Source organism: Phalangium opilio, unplaced genomic scaffold, assembly GCF_054372755.1.
Source record: "Phalangium opilio isolate 3A_F unplaced genomic scaffold, DU_Popi_V2 ptg000090l_1, whole genome shotgun sequence".
NCBI classification, from domain to species: domain Eukaryota; kingdom Metazoa; phylum Arthropoda; class Arachnida; order Opiliones; family Phalangiidae; genus Phalangium; species Phalangium opilio.
In genome coordinates, this window is record NW_028324195.1 from 261497 (window position 1) to 283363 (window position 21867).

General features: G+C 39.8%; 1 protein-coding gene, 1 long non-coding RNA gene and 17 other non-coding genes across 20 annotated transcripts; 1 reads left to right on the forward strand and 18 right to left on the reverse strand.

The window, feature by feature from the left end:
* Positions 1 to 951: 951 nt before the first annotated feature.
* TRNAP-AGG (transfer RNA proline (anticodon AGG)) lies at positions 952 to 1023 on the reverse strand. The gene has a single exon. It is a non-coding gene; the product is annotated as a tRNA-Pro (tRNA).
* Positions 1024 to 2247: 1224 nt separating this feature from the next.
* TRNAP-CGG (transfer RNA proline (anticodon CGG)) lies at positions 2248 to 2319 on the reverse strand. The gene has a single exon. It is a non-coding gene; the product is annotated as a tRNA-Pro (tRNA).
* A 249-nt stretch (positions 2320 to 2568) lies between these two features.
* On the reverse strand, positions 2569 to 2640 carry TRNAP-CGG (transfer RNA proline (anticodon CGG)). The gene has a single exon. It is a non-coding gene; the product is annotated as a tRNA-Pro (tRNA).
* A 247-nt stretch (positions 2641 to 2887) lies between these two features.
* Positions 2888 to 2959, reverse strand: TRNAP-AGG (transfer RNA proline (anticodon AGG)). Its single transcript has one exon. It is a non-coding gene; the product is annotated as a tRNA-Pro (tRNA).
* A 1225-nt stretch (positions 2960 to 4184) lies between these two features.
* On the reverse strand, positions 4185 to 4256 carry TRNAP-AGG (transfer RNA proline (anticodon AGG)). Its single transcript has one exon. It is a non-coding gene; the product is annotated as a tRNA-Pro (tRNA).
* A 422-nt stretch (positions 4257 to 4678) lies between these two features.
* On the reverse strand, positions 4679 to 4750 carry TRNAP-CGG (transfer RNA proline (anticodon CGG)). Its single transcript has one exon. It is a non-coding gene; the product is annotated as a tRNA-Pro (tRNA).
* An 88-nt stretch (positions 4751 to 4838) lies between these two features.
* Positions 4839 to 4910, reverse strand: TRNAP-AGG (transfer RNA proline (anticodon AGG)). Its single transcript has one exon. It is a non-coding gene; the product is annotated as a tRNA-Pro (tRNA).
* Positions 4911 to 5320: 410 nt separating this feature from the next.
* Positions 5321 to 5392, reverse strand: TRNAP-AGG (transfer RNA proline (anticodon AGG)). The gene has a single exon. It is a non-coding gene; the product is annotated as a tRNA-Pro (tRNA).
* A 408-nt stretch (positions 5393 to 5800) lies between these two features.
* TRNAP-CGG (transfer RNA proline (anticodon CGG)) lies at positions 5801 to 5872 on the reverse strand. The gene has a single exon. It is a non-coding gene; the product is annotated as a tRNA-Pro (tRNA).
* Positions 5873 to 6121: 249 nt separating this feature from the next.
* Positions 6122 to 6193, reverse strand: TRNAP-CGG (transfer RNA proline (anticodon CGG)). Its single transcript has one exon. It is a non-coding gene; the product is annotated as a tRNA-Pro (tRNA).
* A 248-nt stretch (positions 6194 to 6441) lies between these two features.
* On the reverse strand, positions 6442 to 6513 carry TRNAP-CGG (transfer RNA proline (anticodon CGG)). The gene has a single exon. It is a non-coding gene; the product is annotated as a tRNA-Pro (tRNA).
* Positions 6514 to 6922: 409 nt separating this feature from the next.
* TRNAP-CGG (transfer RNA proline (anticodon CGG)) lies at positions 6923 to 6994 on the reverse strand. Its single transcript has one exon. It is a non-coding gene; the product is annotated as a tRNA-Pro (tRNA).
* Positions 6995 to 7871: 877 nt separating this feature from the next.
* On the forward strand, positions 7872 to 9418 carry LOC149644182 (uncharacterized). 2 transcript variants are annotated; one of them, XR_016371999.1, is made up of 3 exons: positions 7872 to 7978; positions 8033 to 8156; positions 8228 to 9418. It is a non-coding gene; the product is annotated as an uncharacterized LOC149644182 (long non-coding RNA). The 2 variants fall into 2 exon arrangements; XR_016371998.1 differs by having other exon boundaries at positions 7969 to 8156.
* On the reverse strand, positions 8399 to 10451 carry LOC149644183 (uncharacterized). The gene is made up of 3 exons (XM_089850430.1): positions 9690 to 10451; positions 9541 to 9619; positions 8399 to 8522 (listed from the first exon to the last, which is right to left on the reverse strand). The coding sequence occupies exons 1-2, from the start codon at positions 10125 to 10127 to the stop codon at positions 9587 to 9589; spliced, it is 471 nt and encodes a 156-aa protein (XP_089706556.1). The 5' UTR covers positions 10128 to 10451; the 3' UTR covers positions 8399 to 8522; positions 9541 to 9586.
* An 8867-nt stretch (positions 10452 to 19318) lies between these two features.
* TRNAP-CGG (transfer RNA proline (anticodon CGG)) lies at positions 19319 to 19390 on the reverse strand. Its single transcript has one exon. It is a non-coding gene; the product is annotated as a tRNA-Pro (tRNA).
* A 248-nt stretch (positions 19391 to 19638) lies between these two features.
* TRNAP-CGG (transfer RNA proline (anticodon CGG)) lies at positions 19639 to 19710 on the reverse strand. Its single transcript has one exon. It is a non-coding gene; the product is annotated as a tRNA-Pro (tRNA).
* Positions 19711 to 20119: 409 nt separating this feature from the next.
* TRNAP-CGG (transfer RNA proline (anticodon CGG)) lies at positions 20120 to 20191 on the reverse strand. The gene has a single exon. It is a non-coding gene; the product is annotated as a tRNA-Pro (tRNA).
* A 408-nt stretch (positions 20192 to 20599) lies between these two features.
* Positions 20600 to 20671, reverse strand: TRNAP-CGG (transfer RNA proline (anticodon CGG)). Its single transcript has one exon. It is a non-coding gene; the product is annotated as a tRNA-Pro (tRNA).
* Positions 20672 to 20920: 249 nt separating this feature from the next.
* TRNAP-CGG (transfer RNA proline (anticodon CGG)) lies at positions 20921 to 20993 on the reverse strand. The gene has a single exon. It is a non-coding gene; the product is annotated as a tRNA-Pro (tRNA).
* Positions 20994 to 21867: the final 874 nt, after the last annotated feature.

Genomic DNA, 21867 nt, shown 5'->3' on the forward strand with positions numbered 1-21867 from the left:
ACCACTCACACCCGAAGCGAGTATCATACCGCGAGTATCATACCCCTAGACCAACGGACCATGTATGACACTGAAACATGCTACACTCGTAGGCCTACAATATAACTAGTTGCATTTAAATAGTCACCAAATTACTTCTGCAAAAACTCGTGTCCGTCTGGGATTTGAACCCGGGACCCGTCGCACCCTAAGCGAGTATCATACCCCTAGACCAACGGACGAAATATGACACTGAAACATGCTCAACTCGTAGGCCTACAATTTAACTCGTTGCATTTAAATAGTCACCAAATTACTTCTGCAAAACTCGGGTCCGTCCGGGATTTGAACCCGGGACTACTCACACCCGAAGCGAGTATCATACCCCTAAACCAACGGACGAAATATGACACTGAAACATGCTCAACTCGTAGTCCTACTATTTAACTAGTTACATTTAAATAGTCACCAAATTACTTCTGCAAAACTTGGGTCCGTCCGGGATTTGAACCCGGGACCACTCACACCCGAAGCGAGTAACATACCCCAAAACTAACGGATCATGTATGACAGCGAGACATGCTCAACTCGTAGGCCTACAATTTAATTAGTTGCATTTAAGTAGTCACCAAATTACTTCTGCAAAAACTCGTGTCCGTCTGGGATTTGAACCCGGGACCCCTCGCACCCTAAGCGAGTATCATACCCCTAGACCAACGGAAGAAATATGACACTGAAACATGCTCAACCTGTAGTCCTACAATTTAACTCGTTGCATTTGAATAGTCACCAAATTACTTCTGCAAAAACTCGTGTCCGTCTGGGATTTGAACCCGGGACCCCTCGCACCCTAAGCGAGTATCATACCCCTAGACCAACGGACGAAATATGGCACTGAAACATGCTCAACTCGTAGGCCTACAATTTAACTCGTTGCATTTAAATAGTCACCAAATTACTTCTGCAAAACTCGGGTCCGTCCGGGATTTGAACCCGGGACCCCTCGCACCCTAAGCGAGTATCATACCCCTAGACCAACGGACCATGCATGACACTGAAACATGCTACACTCGTAGGCCTACAATTTAACTCGTTGCAATTAAATAGTCACCAAATTACTTCTGCAAAACTCGGGTCCGTCCGGGATTTGAACCAGGGACCACTCACACCCGAAGCGAGTAACATACCCCAAAACCAACGGATCATGTATGACAGCGAGACATGCTCAACTCGTAGGCCTACAATTTAATTAGTTGCATTTAAGTAGTCACCAAATTACTTCTGCAAAACTCGGTTCCGTCCGGAATTTGAACCCGGGACCACTCACACCCGAAGCGAGTATCATACCGCGAGTATCATACCCCTAGACCAACGGACCATGTATGACACTGAAACATGCTACACTCGTAGGCCTACAATATAACTAGTTGCATTTAAATAGTCACCAAATTACTTCTGCAAAAACTCGTGTCCGTCTGGGATTTGAACCCGGGACCCGTCGCACCCTAAGCGAGTATCATACCCCTAGACCAACGGACGAAATATGACACTGAAACATGCTCAACTCGTAGGCCTACAATTTAACTCGTTGCATTTAAATAGTCACCAAATTACTTCTGCAAAACTCGGGTCCGTCCGGGATTTGAACCCGGGACTACTCACACCCGAAGCGAGTATCATACCCCTAAACCAACGGACGAAATATGACACTGAAACATGCTCAACTCGTAGTCCTACTATTTAACTAGTTACATTTAAATAGTCACCAAATTACTTCTGCAAAACTTGGGTCCGTCCGGGATTTGAACCCGGGACCACTCACACCCGAAGCGAGTAACATACCCCAAAACTAACGGATCATGTATGACAGCGAGACATGCTCAACTCGTAGGCCTACAATTTAATTAGTTGCATTTAAGTAGTCACCAAATTACTTCTGCAAAAACTCGTGTCCGTCTGGGATTTGAACCCGGGACCCCTCGCACCCTAAGCGAGTATCATACCCCTAGACCAACGGAAGAAATATGACACTGAAACATGCTCAACCTGTAGTCCTACAATTTAACTCGTTGCATTTGAATAGTCACCAAATTACTTCTGCAAAAACTCGTGTCCGTCTGGGATTTGAACCCGGGACCCCTCGCACCCTAAGCGAGTATCATACCCCTAGACCAACGGACCATGTATGAAATAAAACATGCTCAACTCATAGGCCTACCCTGTAGTTAGTTGCATTTAAATAGTCACTAAATTACTTCTGCAAAACTCGGGTCCGTCCGTGATTTGAACCCGGGACCACTCACACCCGAAGCGAGTATCATACCCCTAGACCAACGGACCATGTATGACACTGAAACATGCTACACTCGTAGGTCTACAATATAACTAGTTGCATTTAAATAGTCACCAAATTACTTCTGCAAAAACTCGTGTCCGTCTGGGATTTGAACCCGGGACCCCTCGCACCCTAAGCGAGTATCTTACCCCTAGACCAACGGATGCAATATAACACTGAAACATGCTCAACTCGTAGTCCTACTATTTAACTAGTTACATTTAAATAGCCACCAAATTACTTCTGCAAAACTCGGGTCCGTCCGGGATTTGAACCCGGGACCACTCACACCCGAAGCGAGTATCATACCCCTAGACCAACGGACCATGTATAACACTGAAACATGCTACACTCGTAGGCCTACAATTTAACTCGTTGCATTTAAATAGTCACCAAATTACTTCTGCAAAACTCGGGTCCGTCCGGGATTTGAACCCGGGACTACTCACACCCGAAGCGATATCATACCCCTAGACCAACGGACGAAATATGGCACTGAAACATGCTCAACTCGTAGGCCTACAATTTAACTCGTTGCATTTAAATAGTCACCAAATTACTTCTGCAAAACTCGGGTCCGTCCGGGATTTGAACCCGGGACCCCTCGCACCCTAAGCGAGTATCATACCCCTAGACCAACGGACCATGCATGACACTGAAACATGCTACACTCGTAGGCCTACAATTTAACTCGTTGCATTTAAATAGTCACCAAATTACTTCTGCAAAACTCGGGTCCGTCCGGGATTTGAACCAGGGACCACTCACACCCGAAGCGAGTAACATACCCCAAAACCAACGGATCATGTATGACAGCGAGACATGCTCAACTCGTAGGCCTACAATTTAATTAGTTGCATTTAAGTAGTCACCAAATTACTTCTGCAAAACTCGGTTCCGTCCGGAATTTGAACCCGGGACCACTCACACCCGAAGCGAGTATCATACCGCGAGTATCATACCCCTAGACCAACGGACCATGTATGACACTGAAACATGCTACACTCGTAGGCCTACAATATAACTAGTTGCATTTAAATAGTCACCAAATTACTTCTGCAAAAACTCGTGTCCGTCTGGGATTTGAACCCGGGACCCGTCGCACCCTAAGCGAGTATCATACCCCTAGACCAACGGACGAAATATGACACTGAAACATGCTCAACTCGTAGGCCTACAATTTAACTCGTTGCATTTAAATAGTCACCAAATTACTTCTGCAAAACTCGGGTCCGTCCGGGATTTGAACCCGGGACTACTCACACCCGAAGCGAGTATCATACCCCTAAACCAACGGACGAAATATGACACTGAAACATGCTCAACTCGTAGTCCTACTATTTAACTAGTTACATTTAAATAGTCACCAAATTACTTCTGCAAAACTTGGGTCCGTCCGGGATTTGAACCCGGGACCACTCACACCCGAAGCGAGTAACATACCCCAAAACTAACGGATCATGTATGACAGCGAGACATGCTCAACTCGTAGGCCTACAATTTAATTAGTTGCATTTAAGTAGTCACCAAATTACTTCTGCAAAAACTCGTGTCCGTCTGGGATTTGAACCCGGGACCCCTCGCACCCTAAGCGAGTATCATACCCCTAGACCAACGGAAGAAATATGACACTGAAACATGCTCAACCTGTAGTCCTACAATTTAACTCGTTGCATTTGAATAGTCACCAAATTACTTCTGCAAAAACTCGTGTCCGTCTGGGATTTGAACCCGGGACCCCTCGCACCCTAAGCGAGTATCATACCCCTAGACCAACGGACGAAATATGGCACTGAAACATGCTCAACTCGTAGGCCTACAATTTAACTCGTTGCATTTAAATAGTCACCAAATTACTTCTGCAAAACTCGGGTCCGTCCGGGATTTGAACCCGGGACCCCTCGCACCCTAAGCCAGTATCATACCCCTAGACCAACGGACCATGCATGACACTGAAACATGCTACACTCGTAGGCCTACAATTTAACTCGTTGCATTTAAATAGTCACCAAATTAGTTCTGCAAAACTCGGGTCCGTCCGGGATTTGAACCCGGGACCACTCACACCCGAAGCGAGTAACATGCCCCAAAACCAACGGATCATGTATGACAGCGAGACATGCTCAACTCGTAGGCCTACAATTTAATTAGTTGCATTTAAGTAGTCACCAAATTACTTCTGCAAAACTCGGGTCCGTCCGGAATTTGAACTCGGGACCACTCACACCCGAAGCGAGTATCATACCACGAGTATCATACCCCTAGACCAGCGGACCATGTATGACACTGAAACATGCTACACTCGTAGGCCTACAATATAACTAGTTGCATTTAAATCGTCACCAAATTACTTCTGCAAAACTCGGGTCCGTCCGGGATTTGAACCCGGGACCACTCACACCCGAAGCGAGTATCATACCCCTAGACCAACGGACCATGTATGACACTGAAACAAGCTACACTCGTAGGCCTACAATATAACTCGTTGCATTTAAATAGTCACCAAATTACTTCTGCAAAACTCGGGTCCGTCCGGGATTTGAACCTGGGACCCCTCGCACCCTAAGCGAGTATCATACCGCTAGACCAACGGACCATGCATGACACTGAAACATGCTACACTCGTAGGCCTACAATTTAACTCGTTGCATTTAAATAGTCACCAAATTACTTCTGCAAAAACTCGTGTCCGTCTGGGATTTGAACCCGGGACCCGTCGCACCCTAAGCGAGTATCATACCCCTAGACCAACGGAAGAAATATGACACTGAAACATGCTCAACCTGTAGTCCTACAATTTAACTCGTTGCATTTGAATAGTCACCAAATTACTTCTGCAAAAACTCGTGTCCGTCTGGGATTTGAACCCGGGACCCCTCGCACCCTAAGCGAGTTCCATACCCCTAGACCAACGGACGAAATATGGCACTGAAACATGCTCAACTCGTAGGCCTACAATTTAACTCGTTGCATTTAAATAGTCACCAAATTACTTCTGCAAAACTCGGGTCCGTCCGGGATTTGAACCCGGGACCCCTCGCACCCTAAGCGAGTATCATACCCCTAGACCAACGGACCATGCATGACACTGAAACATGCTACACTCGTAGGCCTACAATTTAACTCGTTGCATTTAAATAGTCACCAAATTACTTCTGCAAAACTCGGGTCCGTCCGGGATTTGAACCCGGGACCACTCACACCCGAAGCGAGTAACATACCCCAAAACCAACGGATCATGTATGACAGCGAGACATGCTCAACTCGTAGGCCTACAATTTAACTCGTTGCATTTAAATAGTCACCAAATTACTTCTGCAAAAACTCGGGTCCGTCCGGGATTTGAACCCGGGACCACTCGCACCCAAAGCGAGTATCATTTCCCTAGAACAACGGACCATGTATGAAATAAAACATGCTCAACTCATAGGCCTACCCTGTAGTTAGTTGCATTTAAATAGTCACTAAATTACTTCTGCAAAACTCGGGTCCGTCCGTGATTTGAACCCGGGACCACTCACACCCGAAGCGAGTATCATACCCCTAGACCAACGGACCATGTATGACACTGAAACATGCTACACTCGTAGGTCTACAATATAACTAGTTGCATTTAAATAGTCACCAAATTACTTCTGCAAAAACTCGTGTCCGTCTGGGATTTGAACCCGGGACCCCTCGCACCCTAAGCGAGTATCTTACCCCTAGACCAACGGATGCAATATAACACTGAAACATGCTCAACTCGTAGTCCTACTATTTAACTAGTTACATTTAAATAGCCACCAAATTACTTCTGCAAAACTCGGGTCCGTCCGGGATTTGAACCCGGGACCACTCACACCCGAAGCGAGTATCATACCCCTAGACCAACGGACCATGTATAACACTGAAACATGCTACACTCGTAGGCCTACAATATAACTCGTTGCATTTAAATAGTCACCAAATTACTTCTGCAAAACTCGGGTCCGTCCGGGATTTGAACCCGGGACCACTCACACCCGAAGCGAGTAACATACCCCAAAACCAACGGATCATGTATGACAGCGAGACATTCTCAACTCGTAGTCCTACAATTTAACTAGTTGCATTTAAATAGTCACCAAAATACTTCTGCAAACCTCGGGTCCGTCCAGGATTTGAACCCGGGACCACTCACACCCGAAGCGAGTATCATACCCCTAGACCAACGGACCATGTATGACACTGAAACATGCTACACTCGTAGGTCTACAATATAACTAGTTGCATTTAAATAGTCACCAAATTACTTCTGCAAAATCTCGTGTCCGTCTGGGATTTGAACCCGGGACCCCTCGCACCCTAAGCGAGTATCATACCCCTAGACCAACGGAAGAAATATGACACTGAAACATGCTCAACCTGTAGTCCTACAATTTAACTCGTTGCATTTGAATAGTCACCAAATTACTTCTGCAAAAACTCGGGTCCGTCCGGGATTTGAACCCGGGACCACTCGCACCCAAAGCGAGTATCATTTCCCTAGACCAACGGACCATGTATGAAATAAAACATGCTCAACTCATAGGCCTACCCTGTAGTTAGTTGCATTTAAATAGTCACTAAATTACTTCTGCAAAACTCGGGTCCGTCCGTGATTTGAACCCGGGACCACTCACACCCGAAGCGAGTATCATACCCCTAGACCAACGGACCATGTATAACACTGAAACATGCTACACTCGTAGGCCTACAATTTAACTCGTTGCATTTAAATAGTCACCAAATTACTTCTGCAAAACTCGGGTCCGTCCGGGATTTGAACCCGGGACTACTCACACCCGAAGCGAGTATCATACCCCTAAACCAACGGACGAAATATGACACTGAAACATGCTCAACTCGTAGTCCTACTATTTAACAGTAGTAGTGTAAAGCCGCACTTCGTACCTCCGTAGGTGTAGAATGTAGGTGTAGAGTGTAGGTGTAGAATTTCAAGGTCACCCTCTCGCCACGCCCCCTTGGGAAACTCGCGCGCGCCCCCTGGAAAACTCGCGCGCGCCCCCTCGCGGGAAAACTCGCGGGCTCCCGCGCGCCCCCTGGCGGCTGCGCCCCCTCGCGGGAAAACTCGCGCGCCCCCTCGCGGGAAAACATTGCGCGGGAATCTGGCAGTCCTGTCTACAACTGTCTCTGTGACGTCATTGGCGGGAAAATCTACAACTGTATTTGTGACGTCATTGGCGGGAAAACACCGTGCGCCGCCTATTGGGAAACTCCTCCCTTCTACAACTGTATTTGTGACGTCATTGATAAGAGACGAGAATTTATTAAACGTACATGGCCAAGGGTTAATGATAGGCTGAAAGTTGCGCAATCCATTGTAATATTTAGTTTGACTCAAAATTTCAAGGAGTTTATTTTGATTATGGTATTGTTTTTAATGGTAATTAAAAGTCAGTCTCTTCTACAACTGTGACGTCATTGATAAGAGACGATAAAAACTTTAAACGTACATTGCCAAGGCTTAAATCTTCTACAATTGTAGTTGTGACGTCATTGATAAGAGACGAATGGAAGCTTTAAACGTACATTACCAAGGCTTAAATCTTCTACAATTGTAGCTGTGACGTCATTGATAAGAGACGAGAATGGATAGCTTTAATACATTGCCAAGGGTTAATGATAGGTCTCTGCTGGATGGTAATTAAAAGGTACACGTAAAAGCGTAATTAATATATAAGAAATTCATCTTAGACGCAATAGTAGAAAGCGTAATTAGTCTCTGAATGTAGAGTTATACTTACAAAAGGAACAAAGATTTGTCAGCCCAAACGGAATCAAATACCAGTACTTAGTTTCAAAATACAATCACAGAAAAGTAAGCGTGTGAAAATACTCTCCTTTTAAATCTGGCATATTCAAAGCAATTCACGTCTAATTTTCTATTAGAATGGTACTAAAGCCAAGGTGGAGGCCGAGGCTACCCCGTTTACAGGTCAACACCAAATGCCAGGACTCGTCCTAACGTGTCTAAACCTAACCTACCTCCAAGTTATAACGAAGTTATCACTGATTCAAAATAAATCACCGATAGGTTAGTAGTGGTTTGAAAGCAATTACCTATACTAAACCAGACTATTTTGGTAAAGATGTCGTACTTGCAATGGTTTAATAGTAGCAAAATTTCTTCCAACATATAAATGTTTAAGGGATTTGTTTTTTCCAGCTAAATCGGCATCGAAATCTGAAAGGACTCGACTTTAATTTGAGCTGTTAGATTGTCATACCTTTTGAAATAACTAGTTTTTCAGGCATTTTCCTCCTGTCGTATGTTTATATTTATTACCAACGTTCCAATCAAGGTACTAGAACCTACTTTGTTATTCCCTATTGAAATTGAATTCATAGTTTGTTTATTTAAAAATGGATAGAGCACACATTCCACTATTTAGATATTCAGGGTGTAGAAAGTAAATTATTTTTAATTGATTTTAACATAAAGAACAAACTATTTAGCTGTGCCAAGTGATTGAAAATAGAGTCTTCAAGTTTAAAGCAATTAACAACGAGATTGAAGACAAAGCAATTCACGTCTAATTTTCTATTAGAATGGTACTAAAGCCAAGGTGGAGGCCGAGGCTACCCCGTTTACAGGTCAACACCAAATTCCAGGACTCGTCCTAACGTGTCTAAACCTAACCGCTTAGATCCATTAACGGCTGAAGAAAGTCGCAGAGACCCTTGTAAATCTTTGATAGATAAACTACAGTCAGTCAGAGTTGCGGGTGAAAACTATAGCCATAAAGGGCCGTACCCCAACAACTTATTACGTAAGATGGCGAGAAGAAATTCCCCCCACAGAATTTGTATAAGTCTTAGACGTTGATATGATGCCCAACTATAACCTCCACGAAATGTTCCTGGAGTATGCCTGAGAAAATAGACACCTTCAAAACTAAGTTAATCTATACTTGATATTCAAGTAATCTCATCTGTATAAATGTTGATTTAAATATAAAATGTACAAACAACAGCTTCAAAACTAAGTTAATCAATACTTGATATTCAAGTAATCTCAATGTTATTTGTATATGATCTGTATACTTTCTCATTTAAATAAAAAAATGTACAAACAACAAACCTACAATCGTAAATTCATACGCAAAGATAAATTATCACTATGCAGCCAAAGGTAGAAAAAACTAGTTGGTTTATATTGAACTGGTATTGGGTGAAAAGCGTTTCAAAAATGGTACACCTACTGTTTCCGTTTTGTCGTGACAGATGTTCGTGGAATGGTTAGTTGATTCAAACGAAAAATATCGTTATAATATTGGATTGCTATTGGGAATGTACAGTTATTATATGTGAAAAACTAAGCAACATTTTATTATTATTTTTAATTTTTTACACAAAGATGATTTTCTCTCATCAGGTAAAGTTTGTCGCATTTGAAGCAACGGTTTTTCGTATCGCATTTGGTGTTTTTTAAATGCCAAAAAAAACAAATTTTACAGTGTACGGTCGTGGTGCCTCTCGCTTTTATAACGGATTTAGCCGTAAACCGACAAGTTGTGCCTTCTTCGGAACATTCGGCGTTACGAGCGTCCTTCGCCGACGAATACGTACCGCATACTAAACACACTCTATCCGGACTCAAAGGTTGAAATTTTTCTTCTATCGGGTGTATGTGATTATTTTTTGTTACAAAAACAGTGTGATGTCTTAAAGGACAATCGAGATCTCCATCGCAATAAAACGTTTGTCCGGCGTGATCTGGAAACTCAATAAGGCTTCCGCCGCATTGATAACATCCAGTCGGATAAGGTTTCATTTTATCAGTAGACATATTATCAAGAACTAGAACTAAACGATTTTTTCGACTATTGCGTTAGCAAAAACTACATTGGTTATTCAGTAGATATACTTTTCGTCACGGGGGGGAAAGAATCATATTATATTAATAAATCCACGGTACTATAGTCATCAACCGAATACACCCTCAAGTAACATTGGTTCGCTCGTTAACGTATCTGCCTTTAAACTCGTTGTTCACGAGTTCGAATCCCCTTAGCGAGAGTCCTTAACAAGCGAACCAAGGTTACTTTTGTAAAGGATATGTATTTTTATCTCTTATAACAGTTGCTTTTATAAAGCGAAAACAAGGTTGACGTCAAAGATAATTGGAAATATATTTTTATATCTTATAACAAACAGTTGTTTTTATAAAGCAAAGACAAGGTTGACGTCAAAGATAATTGGAAATATATTTTACTCTCTTATAACAAACAGTTAGAGTATTTGGTTAATTTTTACACCATCAGGGACGAATCAAAAGCGTTCTCCGAAACTGACAACACATCGGACACCCCTTCCTAGCCTATCTGCTGTAGTGAGGATTGTAGAATGAATTCACCCATTACTTTAGAAGCCGTCGTTAGACGAAACAACTTAAGACGAATTGAAAAATTTGGTGCTATCGGATGGGATAAAGATTACGGAAAATCCGAAAGGACTACAGATCCCGAAACGGGGTATTTACAAATAAACCCCACACCGAATGAAGTCTATAATATAGCCGATGGTGAAGGTTATATATGGCAATACGTTAATGGTCCTAATATAAATTTTGGATTGAAACACTTGGCAATGTACAGATTACTAACTTCTACAGTGCAATTACCCCCAGGGTCATTAATTAACATGTTTGTTAGACAGTTTCCATGTATCATAAATAACAAGGTTCATCAATTCAAATTGAAAGAAATCACTGGGGATAGTATCCACGAATTTAACGTACACCTGACACCGAACAAAATGTATGGAACCTCAAATATTTGTCAGTTAGGTAGTTGCCATCCTCGCAATGAGGAGGGATGTAAATTTCGTACATTTTATTATGGAGGATACGAATTTCATTGTCCAAACCAATACTTAAGAGTTCTTAACTTAGCTCTTCATATGTGTATGTTTATGGTATATAAAACTAACAAAACCATAAGGAAAAATTATAGTGATGAAAACGACATAGCTACGCATTATATATTCAAGGCCATGCAGATTTGCAGGTTAGCCGAGTGTTTGTGTGATAACACTAACAGTTTAATGTTTCATGAAGTTCATTATCACATGAGATCCAATGACGCGAATAATTATTTCGCGAATAAGTATTTCGCAGACTTTCTTTAATATAAGCCTATTTTCAAACCTTATCTTTTTACCATTTAAACAACTGTCTATCTGAACGAGGTTTAATTCATGGTTCGTACAAACCTGGGAAAACTAAGGCAAATAAATAACTTTCAAAAAATTCAATGTTTTTCTTCTTGGCGGTCTAGTGTAACCATGTTTTACTGTAGTTTAGTGTGTTTTGTTTTAATTTAAGTGAATTTTAGACTGTTTTATTGCAGTTTTATAGCAATTTAAATGTTTTATTGTGCTTTTAGTGTGTTTTATAGTGGTATAGTGTAGGTTTAGAGTGTTTTATTGTGTTTTACTGTATTTTATTGTAGTTTTATTGTACCTTAATGTATTTTATTATGGTATAGTGTACTTTTAGAGTGTTTTATTGTAATTTTAGTGTATTCTATTGTGTTTTACTGTGTTTTATTGTAGTTTTATTGTACTTTTAGTGTATTTTATTGTAGTTTTATTGTACTTTTAGTGTATTTTATTATGGTATAGTGTACTTTTGAAGTGTTTTATTGTAGTTTTAGAGTGTTTTATTGTGTTTTAGAGTGTTTTATTGTACTTTTAGAGTGTTTTATTGTAATTTTAGTGTATTCTATTGTGTTTTACTGTGTTTTATTGTAGTTTTATTATGGTATAGTGTACTTTTAGAGTGTTTTATTGTAGTTTTAGAGTGTTTTATTGTGTTTTAGAGTGTTTCATTATAGTTTTATTGTACTTTTAGTATATTTTATTGCAATTTAAATGGTTTATTGTGTTTTACTGTGTTTTATTGTAGTTTTATTGTACCTTAATGTATTTTATTATGGTATAGTGTACTTTTAGAGTGTTTTATTGTAGTTTTAGAGTGTTTTATTGTGTTTTAGAGTGTTTCATTATAGTTTTATTGTACTTTTAGTATATTTTATTGCAATTTAAATGGTTTATTGTGTTTTTAGTGTATTTTATTCGTTTTATAAAATACTATAGTTGTTGGTTATAGACTTCGTTCCATAAAATAACTTAATCTAGCTAGGACCCAAGGATTCGTTATACCTGAAGGTGAATAATATAGCGCCTATACCGTGTTATATTTTGCTTCGTTATAATTAACAGGTGTTTTAATAAAGCGAAAACAAGGTTGACGTCAAAGGTAATTCGAAATATACGTATGACGTTAAGGTTATAATATATTTTCCTCCGTTATAACTAGCAGCTGTTTTTGTAAAACGGAAACAAGATTTTTTTACATCTATGTTAGTTCAAAATGTACTTATTTTAACGTGATACGTAGACCGGTTTAGATCTAGTATATAACCCAGCAAGTCGCGGCATACAATCACTTGAGGCAATATCTCTCGACCATAAACTAAATTCTCACGATGCCTTTAGACATGGTAAGATTTTTTTTTCCACGTTTTTAAAAACTGCATGTCCAAATGTATCATTATTGTCTTTAGACGGTAAATCAAACGTGGGAAACTATCGAAATTAAATTTAACGAGAGCGACAATATCGGTGTAAAATTAGTTAAATTAAACAATAAATTATATGTAGATATTAGAAGATACGCTTTTAAAAAACCCCTTATATATGGAATATGTATTTCGATAGACGAGATAGAAGAAGTTAAAAAAAATTTAAGCAAACCATGCGGTAGCATAAAACAGACCCTATGTTTCCCGGGAATGTTGGAACTGGAAAATTTTAAAGATACGGGCTATTTATTAACAAAATATAGGGGGGAAATGCGCGAAAAAAAATTAAATTTAAAGTTTGATGAAATACCAGAGGTTGTCAGTCTTATAGACAAAGTTTTAAAGAAAATACCTGTAACTGTATAAGAAATTTGAAAATGTACGCAATAAAGAATTTTTAAAACGTATTTTTAAAACGTATTTTTAGAAAAATTAATACTTTTTTTTATTTTAGAACTTGTAGTGTATATTATTTTAGATATTTTAGTTTGTTTCCTAGGTCTACGTCAAGAGTTTTATTTCGAGTCGCGCCTAAGATCAAATAGAAAACATGTCATCATCCGAAGAAGAGCCTTTGGATCTTTCCTATTTCAATCCTAAAAGGTTTTACGAATTATCAAAAGTTAACCAAACTGTCTCTCGAAAGTTCAACTGTTTAGCCTCTGAATATAAAATTATTTTTAAAGACCTTCATATGCTCAAATTGACAGAAGTATATGAACAATTGAAAAAAATCTTTCAATCCATTATAGAGACAATTTTAGAATCTTCTTCAGGTTACAATAGCGTTAGATTTTGTGTTAGGTCTGACTTACTGGAAAATGCTATAAATTTAAATTTTATGGCCCTAAATGAGTTAACGGCGGAAAGATTAATGACTGCCATTAGTCAAGTAAGTCAAAGCCGAAGAAATTTTTTTCTCGAGGGTGATGTCAGGCTCGATGCTATATTTTTAAACGTTAATGTACCAATATCAGGTCGTCGATCTGTTAAAAATAGATCGATGATAGCTCTCGACAAATATATTCAGAAAGGAAGGACATTTTTACCCATAATAAACGATGACGAACTATGCGTATCAAGAGCAATCGTTTGCGGGACGATGGTTGCTGATTTAACATATTTAAAGAAACAAAAGCTTAGTACTTTGACTTTTGATTTTAATCGTTATAGACGTATACAAATAGGTCATAGACCTTTGCAAAAAGAAGAAGCGTTAAAGCTTCATGCCAAGGCTAATGTGCCTATTGGTCCCGTTAGTTTAGCCCAAATTGCAATGTTTCAAAAAGTATTGCAACCCGAGTATCAAATAGTTATTTTCAGTGCTAATGATAATTTCAAAAAGGTTTATCAAGGTGAAATGTTTTCGGAGAAAAAAATTTTTCTATTACAAATAGATCAACACATGCACGTTATTAAAAGTTTAGCCAGTATGTTTGGGGCCATGTCGTATTGCAATACGTGTTTAACAACGTTTACTAATTCAAAGAACGCAAAAAAACACAAATGTTTTAATCAAAAAACCAAATGTTGGCGTTGTTACTCTGAGACCTTTCACGAAGACCCTCAGATTGAAATATCTCGCTGCCAAAACTGTAATAGATACTTTAAAGGACCTGAATGTTTCCAATTTCACATAGAAAATGGCACTTGTTTAAAAATTAAACGGTGCTTAAAATGTTGCAAAGAAATTCGCGATGACAAACATAAATGTCTTACAACTTGTTCTAGATGTAAAATTGAGCACCCTCCCAAAATGTGTTACGTTCAACCTCTTGATGATACTTTTAAAGAAACTAGATTTTGTTATTTTGACTGTGAAACTATTGATATGAACTATAAACATACCCCAGTTCTATTAGTTTCGGCCATGCAAATTAATGATACCGAATACGATTATCAAATTTTTAGAGGTTTTGATTGTGTTGATAAGTTTATGAAATATCTGACCCAAACAGAAGATGAGACATCTTATACAAGGAACAATAAACGAATAAAAATAAGTAAACCTAAATTTGAAAATTTGACTATAGTGGCCCACAACTTTAAAGGTTTTGATTCGTATTTTATATTAAATTGGTTAATTAATAACCATGTAAAACCAGACGTCATATTCGACGGCTCTAAAATTCTAGCTCTCTTTATTAAAAGTCAAAATTTTAGGTTTATTTGTAGTTATTCCTTCGTGGCCCTTCCTCTGAGAGCTTTTACAGAAACCTTTCAATTGGGTAGTTACAAAAAACAGTTTTTTCCTTATATTTTCTTAAAAGAGGACACTTTAAACTATGAAGGTCCGTTACCTGAAAAAGCCGTATTTCAACCTGAATTTATGAATGAAAAGGACCGACAGGCCTTTGATTTATGGTACAGTGAAAAAGGTAAAAAATCCACGTACAAAATAATGACCGAATTAGAGGAATACGCTGTACAAGATGTGGTAGTTTTACAAAAAGGAATTACAAAATTTAGAGAACTTTACAAAAAGGCATCGGGTCTAGATCCTCTTAATTGCGGAGCTATTACAATATCGGGGGCCTGTACTAACGTGTTTTTACACAAATATTTAGAAAAAAATACATTGGGTGTGGTACCTAGTCCGGGTTATCGCGGGTCATACAACCAAAGTAGTAAAGCTATAAAGTGGTTGGCTTGGGTTAGTAAAGAAATGAAGGTAGAAATACAGACAGCCCTATCTCCTGAAGGAGAAAAAAGAATTGGACCTTATTTAGTTGACGGTTACTCAAAGGATCCTGAAATTATCCTAGAGTTCAATGGTTGCGCGTATCACGGTTGTCCGAAATGTTTAAAAGGTAGTGAATGGAACAGTTTAGTAAATGATACAAATAAAAACTGTTACGAAAAGGGTCTGGATAGAATAGAATTTATAAAAAAGTTACACCCCAATGCAAAGTATATAATAATGTGGGAATGCGAGTTTGAAAAGTTGTTAAAGACAAATGCCGCTTGTAGTACCTTTTGCGAGACTGTAGAGGTACCTCCGCCAATATTAGCCAGGTCGGCTTTATACGGTGGAAGGACAGAAGTCTTCAAATTATATCATAAACCGGATGAAGCAAAAAACGAAAAAATTTATTATTACGACCTCATGTCACTCTATCCCGCTGTCAATAAATACGGAATCTACCCAAAAGGACATCCCAAAATTTTAAATAGTAACTTTAACTATGAAAAAAATGCCTATTTTGGTATAATATCGTGTGAACTCTTGCCCCCGACTGACCTATATATCCCAGTTTTACCATATAGGTTTAATGGAAAATTGTTTTTCCCCCTGTGTAAGTCATGTGCCCTTGAATCAAATAATGAAGCGTGTCAACATTCTGACAAGGAACGAATTATTTCGGGTATTTGGCCCTCGCCTGAAATTTACAAAGCCGTAGAAATGGGTTATAAAATTATAAAAATATACGAAGTACATCATTTCGACGAGACATTTCAGTATGAAAAACATGTTAACGATGGACTATTTGGCGGTTATGTTAACAATTTTTTGAAGATAAAACAAGCTAATTCCGGCTATCCGTCTTCAGTTAAAACTGACGAGCAAAAACAAAAATATATTGAATCGATTTATGAATCTGAAGGTATTAGTGTCGAGATGGATGAAGTAGTTCATAACCCCGCGCTGAGAGCTATTTCAAAGACTTGTCTCAACAGTCTTTGGGGTCGTTTTGGTATGAATACAAACAAAACCAAACACTAATTGTTAACGAGTGCACAGAACTTGTGCGTATCTTATCTGATGACACAAAGGAATTGGTAGATTTAAGACCAATTAATGAAGAAATGTGCTTATTATCGTACAAAAACAAAGATGATTTTGCACCAACATATTTCAAAGGAAATCCGTATGTGGCTTGTTTCGTTTCGTGTTACGGAAGATTAACCTTATTCGAGACCTTGCATAAATTGGGTAAAAGAGCATTATACACAGATACGGACAGCGTTTTATTTGTGGCGGGGGAAAACGATTTTAAACCCCCCACGGGTAACAATTTAGGATGTTGGGTTAACGAACTAGGGGACGCTACAATTGCAGAGTTTGTTTCAAATGGGCCCAAGAGTTACGGTTACAGAACTACGGACGGTCAATCTGTCGTGAAGGTTAAAGGAATTTGCCTTAATCGTGTTAATGAGAAAATTATAAACTTTGAAGCTATAGTGGACTCTATAAAAAATAAATCCAAACGTCTAAAAGTGGACGTTCCTTTCAACGTCATTCGAAATAAAACGTCGGCCAATCTTTTAAGTCGAAAACTAGAAAAAAGCTTTCGATTTACGTTTAACAAACGTGCAATTAAAGGTTGGGACACTTTGCCATTTGGTTTTAAAGCGGACCCATGAAAAGTATTTTAGAACTTTGTGTAAAAGAAAAAAATTAGTAATTTTATCTTGTGTAAATAACAAATCAAATAATCATAATAATTAATAATGTATAGTCTAAAATTAACAAAATAGATCAATGTAAAAAAATAATATAGGTAAATAAGATAACAGCTTAGAAAACCTCTGCTGTTCTAAGATAAAAAACGGACACGTGACGTATAGGGTCTCGCGTCTCTTGTTAGTGAGTCTCTCAAAAAATCACTCTCGAAATTACCTCCAACGCGAGAAGTTCATTTAATTTTAACCTTGCTAAAATAAACTATTTCTTGCAAATAAAGTCTCAAAGTTTATTCATTTACAAAATAACCAACAAAAGTATATTAAGACTAGTTAATTTTTCAGTCGGTTAATTAGTTCTTTTAGATAATATTAGTTCTCCCAATAACCTAAACACCAACAAGGAGCTATTCGCAACAACTTTACCTGATGAGAGAAAAGCATCTTTGTGTAAAAAACCAAAAATTGTTGGTTAGTTTTTCACATATAATAACTGTACATGTAATACCGCTGGAAGATCGATATAACATGGAACTATATAATAACATGAGGTTTAAACATCGGATTAAAGAAACTGAAAAACTTTTAAAACCAATTTTCGATAGTTTCCTAAATTGCCCGAAATAAAGAAATTTTGATTTCCAATTGGGTCTAAGAATTTAATAATTAAATATTTTTTAGGAAATTTTAGAAAAATTAAGTAATAAGATAATAAGAACCGAAAATGAGAAATTGTACGAAAAACACCCGTCATGGAGAAATTTACAGATAGCGCGGGTCAGGCCGATGTTGCGTGAAGGTGTACAGGAGCAACAGGACCCAATTGAGGAAATACCCTTCGTTTTGCGTTTGAACGAGCAACAACGTCAATGGATAAGATCACAACATAGAAGTCAGGGGTTGCCCTTACCACTTGAAGCGGCCTCTACATCCACAACTCCTAACTCTAATAATCATCCTAGTAACACTTCAAACCTTAACCGTAACCCACCACAATAAAATACACTAAGGTGCAATAAAACATTTATTTTCTGTACTGGTACCGTAACCCACCACAATAAAATACACTAAGGTGCAATAAAACATTTATTTTCTGTACTGGTATTTGATTCCGTTTGGGCTGACAAATCTTTGTTCCCTTTTAATTACCATCCAGCAGAGACCTATCATTAACCCTTGGCAATGTATTAAAGCTATCCATTCTCGTCTCTTATCAATGACGTCACAGCTACAATTGTAGAAGATTTAAGCCTTGGTAATGTACGTTTAAAGCTTCCATTCGTCTCTTATCAATGACGTCACAGCTACAATTGTAGAAGATTTAAGCCTTGGCAATGTACGTTTAAAGTTTTTATCGTCTCTTATCTATGACGTCACAGTTGTAGAAGAGACTGACTTTTAATTACCATTAAAAACAATACCATAATCAAAATAAACTCCTTGAAAAAAGGTTAAAATTTTGAGTCAAACTAAATATTACAATGGATTGCGCAACTTTCAGCCTATCATTAACCCTTGGCCATGTACGTTTAATAAATTCTCGTCTCTTATCAATGACGTCACAAATACAGTTGTAGAAGGGAGGAGTTTCCCAATAGGCGGCGCACGGTGTTTTCCCGCCAATGACGTCACAAATACAGTTGTAGATTTTCCCGCCAATGACGTCACAGATACAGTTGTAGACAGGTCTGCCAGATTCCCGCGCAGGGTTTTCCCGCGAGGGGGCGCGCGAGTTTTCCCGCGAGGGGGCGCAGCCGCCAGGGGGCGCAGCCGCCAGGGGGCGCGCGGGGGCCCGCGAGTTTTCCCGCGAGGGGGCGCGCGCGAGTTTCCCAAGGGGGCGTGGCGAGAGGGTGACCTTGAAATTCTACACCTACACTCTACACCTACATTCTACACCTACATTCTACACCTACGGAGGTACGAAGTGCGGCTTTACACTACTTTTAACTAGTTACATTTAAATAGCCACCAAATTACTTCTGCAAAACTCGGGTCCGTCCGGGATTTGAACCCGGGACCACTCACACCCGAAGCGAGTATCATACCCCTAGACCAACGGACCATGTATAACACTGAAACATGCTACACTCGTAGGCCTACAATATAACTCGTTGCATTTAAATAGTCACCAAATTACTTCTGCAAAACTCGGGTCCGTCCGGGATTTGAACCCGGGACCACTCACACCCGAAGCGAGTAACATACCCCAAAACCAACGGATCATGTATGACAGCGAGACATTCTCAACTCGTAGTCCTACAATTTAACTAGTTGCATTTAAATAGTCACCAAAATACTTCTGCAAACCTCGGGTCCGTCCAGGATTTGAACCCGGGACCACTCACACCCGAAGCGAGTATCATACCCCTAGACCAACGGACCATGTATGACACTGAAACATGCTACACTCGTAGGTCTACAATATAACTAGTTGCATTTAAATAGTCACCAAATTACTTCTGCAAAATCTCGTGTCCGTCTGGGATTTGAACCCGGGACCCCTCGCACCCTAAGCGAGTATCATACCCCTAGACCAACGGAAGAAATATGACACTGAAACATGCTCAACCTGTAGTCCTACAATTTAACTCGTTGCATTTGAATAGTCACCAAATTACTTCTGCAAAAACTCGGGTCCGTCCGGGATTTGAACCCGGGACCACTCGCACCCAAAGCGAGTATCATTTCCCTAGACCAACGGACCATGTATGAAATAAAACATGCTCAACTCATAGGCCTACCCTGTAGTTAGTTGCATTTAAATAGTCACTAAATTACTTCTGCAAAACTCGGGTCCGTCCGTGATTTGAACCCGGGACCACTCACACCCGAAGCGAGTATCATACCCCTAGACCAACGGACCATGTATAACACTGAAACATGCTACACTCGTAGGCCTACAATTTAACTCGTTGCATTTAAATAGTCACCAAATTACTTCTGCAAAACTCGGGTCCGTCCGGGATTTGAACCCGGGACTACTCACACCCGAAGCGAGTATCATACCCCTAAACCAACGGACGAAATATGACATTGAAACATGCTCAACTCGTAGTCCTACTATTTAACTAGTTACATTTAAATAGTCACCAAATCACTTCCGCAAAACTCGGGTCCGTCCGGGATTTGAACCCGGGACCACTCACACCCGAAGCGAGTAACATACCCCAAAACCAACGGATCATGTGTGACAGCGAGACATGCTCAACTCGTAGGCCTACAATTTAATTAGTTGCATTTAAGTAGTCACCAAATTACTTCTGCAAAACTCGGGTCCGTCCGGGATTTGAACCCGGGACCACTCACACCCGAAGCGAGTATCATACCCCTAGACCAACGGACCATGTATGACACTGAAACATGCTACACTCGTAGGCCTACAATATAACTAGTTGCATTTAAATAGTCACCAAATTACTTCTGCAAAAACTCGTGTCCGTCTGGGATTTGAACCCGGGACCCCTCGCACCGTAAGCGAGTATCATACCCCTAGACCAACGGACGAAATATGACACTGAAACATGCTCAACTCGTAGTCCTACTATTTAACTAGTTACATTTAAATAGTCACCAAATTACTTCTGCAAAAACTCGTGTCCGTCCGGGATTTGAACCCGGGACCACTCACACCCGAAGCGAGTATCATACCCCTAGACCAACGGACCATGTATGACACTGAAACATGCTACACTCGTAGGCCTACAATATAACTCGTTGCATTTAAATAGTCACCAAATTACTTCTGCAAAACTCGGGTCCGTCCGGGATTTAAACCCGGGACCACTTACACCCGAAGCGAGTATCATACCCCTAGACCAACGGATCATGTATGACAGCGAGACATTCTCAACTCGTAGGTCTACAATATAACTAGTTGCATTTAAATAGTCACCAAATTACTTCTGCAAAACTCGGGTCCGTCCGGGATTTGAACCCGGGACCACTCACACCCGAAGCGAGTAACATACCACAAAACCAACGGATCATGTATGACAGCGAGACATTCTCAACTCGTAGTCCTACAATTTAACTAGTTGCATTTAAATAGTCACCAAAATACTTCTGCAAACCTCGGGTCCGTCCAGGATTTGAACCCGAGACCACTCACACCCGAAGCGAGTATCATACCCCTAGACCAACGGACCATGTATGACACTGAAACATGCTACACTCGTAGGTCTACAATATAACTAGTTGCATTTAAATAGTCACCAAATTACTTCTGCAAAATCTCGTGTCCGTCTGGGATTTGAGCCCGGGACCCCTCGCACCCTAAGCGAGTATCTTACCCCTAGACCAACGGACGAAATATGACACTGAAACATGCTCAACTCGTAGGCCTACAATTTAACTCGTTGCATTTAAATAGTCACCAAATTACTTCTGCAAAACTCGGGTCCGTCCGGGATTTGAACCCGGGACTACTCACACCCGAAGCGAGTATCATACCCCTAAACCAACGGACGAAATATGACATTGAAACATGCTCAACTCGTAGTCCTACTATTTAACTAGTTACATTTAAATAGTCACCAAATT